Below are 5,385 nucleotides of genomic sequence, written 5' to 3' on the forward strand. Positions count from 1 at the left end.
TTCAAAGATGCTATATAAAAAAGATAAAGTATGATAACTAAAACAAATATAAAAATAAAAACAACAAATGAAGATGTAATTTCAATTCTAATATAAAAGGTCTATCTCTTTTTTAAAAATAAATAAATTTAATTTTTTAAAATAAAAAATTATATTTTAATTTTATTATATTTTAGTTGAATAATTATATAGAATTATATACAAATTATCAAAAAAATATTCTGTAAAATATTTTTAATATAAATAATTTAAATTTAATATTAATTTATATATTATCTAATCAATCTCTAAATAATATAACACTTTTAAAACACACTATATAATATAATTTAATAATCTCTCCGCGCATCGCGCACTCTAGTTATTTTTAGTTACCAATCATTTTTATAAGGAAAGTGATAGATAAATAATGACTATTTTGAACAACATAAACAACCACCAATCAAATAAAAATATACTACACCTTTAAATTATCCACCTAAATATTAATATTAAAATAATCATCCGTATATCTAGCAAAATGAATATTCGATATATCTATTGTTCACATTGTTTAGTATTTTCATTGTCTACCTATATTTTTCCTTTTTATGATTCAATACTATAAAGTATAAACTACAAGGTTATGAATGCAGATTTTGGGTTTGGATATCTGTGCCGATACAATTGTAGGGAACGGGATGTTGCGCGGTATATCGGGAGGACAACGAAAACGAGTTACAACGGGAGAAATGCTAGTTGGACCAACAAATGCTCTGTTCATGGATGAAATCTCAACTGGTTTGGATAGTTCCACAACTTTTCAGATTGTGAACTCTTTAAAGCAATATGTTCACATTCTTAACGGAACTGCGTTGATCTCTTTGCTACAACCGGCACCGGAGACTTACGAACTTTTCGATGACATTGTTTTAATCTCTGATGGTGAAATTGTCTACCAAGGACCCCGTGAACATGTTCTTGATTTTTTTGAGTACGTGGGGTTTAAGTGCCCTGAGAGAAAAGCTGTTGCTGATTTCCTTCAAGAGGTAAGTCAAATGAATTATCTATTTTGGTTACTTTTATCTAATAATTAGCCCAATATTTGGCATTCATATCTTTCATAATAAAAAAAATGCTAGTTCTTTAAAGTGATTAAATCTCTAAAATTTACGTCATGCGTCGATTTAATTTCTAAAGTTTCCATTGTACTATTATTGTCCTTGAGATTGATTTATGGACACTATAGTGGTTCGTCAACTCCTCAACGAACCGAGTGATAAATTGGTACACCAATACTACGCTGGACACTAGTGAAATAATGTTGTTTCTTGTTTGTTTTTGACGTCCAATGTCCAATGATATATGTTGGCATTTAGAACAGTTTTTGCATTTATAAAAGGTGATACTACAATGAAGATTTTATAATTGTCTTCGTGTGAATATATTTTTTTTTTTACTTTTGAACGATGGATTGTATGGTTAGATTTTGATATTTATAAAAGTGTTGTTTTTGTTTAAAGTATGGCTAAATAAATAAACCACACTTTTAAACAAAACATTTTCATGAGAAGATATTTTTGCCATCTTCATTTAAGTAGTTCCCTTTATAAAATAGTGTCGCTTTTACTTTCGTTAGAGGCCAAAAGCAAACTACCTTGCTTTACCAGTATCTCAAGCGTGGCTCAGTTTGCTGAGTCATTATCGAAAAGGGGTCGAAGGACTCGTATAATAACCGAAAATCAATTTTAGAGACAATATTAATAATACAATTGGTATCTCAAAGACTAATAAATCAGTATATGGCGTGAATCTCAATAACTATTCTAGAGATTTAGTCTATTTTAAGTAAATTAGGTCTTGAAATCTTATCTATTATTTCTAAATTATGAAATAATTACCAAAAAGTCTTTATATATCTAAGTTATATATCATTTGTTATAGGTAACTTCTAAAAAAGATCAAGAACAATATTGGGCACGCAAAGATCAACCTTACAGATTCATAACCATTACTGAATTCGTGGAAGCGTTTCAGTCGTTCCACGTCGGCAGAAGAATGGGGGATGAGCTTGCAACTCCATTTGACAAGTCTTTGAATCACCCAGCTGCATTGACAACTAACAAGTATGGCATCAGCAAGAAGGAGTTGTTAAAGGCTAATTTTTCAAGAGAGTATTTGCTTATGAAAAGGAACTCTTTTGTTTACATCTTCAAGTTATTCCAGGTGATCACTTCAATTTACTTTATATGAATGAATCAATAGTTTGGATTTCACTTTTATTTTTTTTAAATGTTAAAATGTTTGGTTTTACTATACGCTATGAGAGAGGTGGCAAATAGCTTAGCAGCGGTTTGTGAAATCGCTGCACTATGTTAGTATGTTAGTTTTGTGGCTGTTTTAGCGGCTAATCTAGTGTAGTGTTAGTTTTATGGCTGTTTTAGCGGTTTATAAAATATTTTATATAGTTGTGCAATTATTCGTTTTTTAAATAATCATTCACATGATTAATAAAAAAATTATTTTTACCGATATAACATTACGTAATTAAATGCATGTGCAATTTTATTTTTTACTAACAGTGCATCTAATAAAAAATTCTTTTCATTACATGTTGTAGTCTGTGTACCAAAATCTTAGAAATGATTTTATAGAAAATACTACTAAGGCTGATTGGTCTAATGTGCTTCATAGTGTTAGCATTTCTAATTTTCGGAATAAGGCAGATATTTGTATGATTGAAAGCTTTCAACAATTTACCTCCTGAAAAGAAACTCTTGACTGCACTAATTACATCCTTCTGAATTAGCTCCCAATAAAATTGAAAAAACTTTCCTGTAAACCCATCATCTCCCGGAGCTGAAAATGGATTAATAGAAAACACTGCTGCTTTAATTTCACTATCTGTTACTGTTCTAGTGAGCATTCGGTTTGTGCGAGCATCTACCTTCGTAGGAATTTCTTCTAAAATTTCCGTAGGTTCCCTTGGGTTGTCAGAAGTAAATAGATTAACAAAATATTCCTGAGCTACAGCCGCAATACCTTGTTGATCAGAGGCCACATTACCACTGTCATCTACAACATGTAATGAATCAGGTGATAAGTGATACTCAGAGCGCTTTTATTAGAGGAAGATTGATTAGCGATAATATTTTAATTGCGCATGAGTTTATGCATTTTCTGAAGAATAAGAGTTATGGAGACTATGAATTGGCTCTAAAACTTGATATGAGCAAGGCTTATGACAGGGTTGAGTGGACTTTTGTGTGGGAGATTATGAGCAAGATGGGATTTTGCAAAAAGTGGATGGATTGGATCAAAGAGTGTGTGACAACGGTTTCTTACTCTGTTACTGTGGAAGGTCAACCTCATGGTTTTTTTAAACCATGTAGAGGATTACGTCAGGGTGATCCTCTCTCCCCCTATCTATTTTTGTTCTGTGCAGAGGGTTTTTCCCGTCTACTCCACAGAGGAGAACGGAGGCTAGAATTTTCTGGTTTGAGACTGAACCCCAGATGCCCTAAGGTCAGTCATTTATTCTTTGCAGATGATTCTATTTTGTTCAGTAAGGCGACAATGAAAGATTGCGAAAGTTTACTAAAGTTGTTTAGAGACTATGAAGAAGTGAGTGGTCAGGTGATAAATTTAGATAAGTCTTCTGTTTTTTTTAGCAAGAACACTCCCCTATCAGTCCGTGATCAGCTAGCTGTCCTGTTGTCTATACCACATGTTGGCTGCCAGAACAAGTATTTAGGCCTTCCAGCAGTGGTCAATAGATCAAAAAAAGAGACATTTAACTTCGTCAAAGACAAGGTTTTGCAAAAACTACAGCATTGGAAGCGAGCTTTGCTGTCAGCTAGTGGCAGAGAGGTTTTAATAAAAGCAGTGGCAACTGCAGTGCCTCTATACACACTGAGCTGCTTTAAACTCCCCGAGACACTATTAGAGGACATCCAAAAGCCAATAATGCAGTTTTTCTGGGGCCAAAAGAACGCAGAGAGGAAGATGCAGTGGATTAATTGGCGGATTGCTTGTAGACCAAAGAACCAAGGTGGTCTGAATTTTAAGGATCTCAGGGCTTTTAACTTGGCAATGTTAGGAAAACAGGGATGGAGGCTGATCTCTCGACCTCACTCTCTAATTTACAAGGTCTATCAAAGCAGATATTTTAAATTTTCAACCTTTCTACGCGCAGAAACAGGTAATAATCCATCTTGGGGCTGGAAAAGTGTTCTGGAAGGTAGAAAAGTTTTGGAGAAAGGCATTTTTTGGAACCCAATCTGTAATCGTTGTGATGCTACAGTAGAATCAATTCTCCATTGTCTCACCCAGTGTCCGGAATCAGAGAATGCTTGGAAAATAGCAAACCTTCCCTGGACAAACCAAGAAACAGAAACATGGAGATGGTGGTTATGGCTCCAAGAACAACTCAAAGAGTGTAGGCAGATGCAAAAAGAAACTCATTTGGCAGCAATACTAACCTGGCAGATTTGGAAGATGAGGAACTTGAGAATTTTTGAAGCCAAAGTCATTTCTCCTCAAGAAGTAGTAGCTATTGCAAGATCCGAAACTTTGGAAGCAGTGACTCACCTCCATTGATGAAGCTCCAAGAACGACACTCCTTCTCCAAAAACTCTTCCTTTTTCACTTTACCCTTTTCAAGTTCTATGTCTTAATGAGGAGATAACATCTAATACTTTTACTTAGTTGGGGAATTCCCATTTCTCTGTTGCTGTAAGCCCAAAATAGACCTTTTATTTTATTACACCAATAAAATTTGTCTTTTAGAAAAAAAAAATAAAAAATAAAAAATAAAAAATTCTTTTGATAATATTATATAAATTTGTTACGATAAATATAATTTAACAAAAGATTGTAATATGTCTCATCTTATAATAGCAATGAATATGTTGCACACTAGCATTTGATCTATCGTATAAGTATTTTAACTTATTACAAGGATTAAAATAATAAAAATTTTATTAGGACCAAAATAAAATTCACTAATTTTATATAACTAAAACTTATTTAAGTTTGATTGCCATAATTGAAATGACACTGTTCCTACGAACTAAGATGCATCGAGAATCAGTTTATGATGGAATTGTTTATTCCGGTGCTCTATTTTTCTCAGTAGTAATGATTATGTTCAATGGAATGGCTGAGATTTCAATGACCATTGCAAAGCTTCCTGTGTACTACAAGCAACGGGATAATCTATTCTACCCTCCATGGGCATGTGCTATACCTAATTGGATCCTTAGGATCCCACTTTCACTTTTGGAAGTTGCTGATTGGATAATTCTCACATATTATGTCATTGGATATGATCCAAATGTTTGTAGGTAAAAAGCTATCAACAAAGTAGGCATTATTAATTACTTAGATAATACTATGGTAAAAAAT

At 33.0% G+C, this 5,385-nt stretch overlaps 1 protein-coding gene across 1 annotated transcript in view; it reads left to right on the plus strand.

Annotated features, from left to right (window-relative positions):
• Positions 1–5,385, plus strand: part of LOC107628106 (pleiotropic drug resistance protein 1-like) — a 17,369-nt gene that overhangs the window by 4,087 nt on the left and 7,897 nt on the right. The window contains exons 7-10 of the mRNA XM_016330916.2: positions 636–1,028; positions 1,924–2,205; positions 4,532–4,536; positions 5,013–5,324. Coding sequence (XP_016186402.1) covers positions 636–1,028; positions 1,924–2,205; positions 4,532–4,536; positions 5,013–5,324 — 992 coding nt within the window. The remainder of the gene's footprint in view (positions 1–635; positions 1,029–1,923; positions 2,206–4,531; positions 4,537–5,012; positions 5,325–5,385) is intronic.

The sequence above is a fragment of the Arachis ipaensis genome, chromosome B02 (genome assembly GCF_000816755.2).
Source record: "Arachis ipaensis cultivar K30076 chromosome B02, Araip1.1, whole genome shotgun sequence".
NCBI classification, from domain to species: domain Eukaryota; kingdom Viridiplantae; phylum Streptophyta; class Magnoliopsida; order Fabales; family Fabaceae; genus Arachis; species Arachis ipaensis.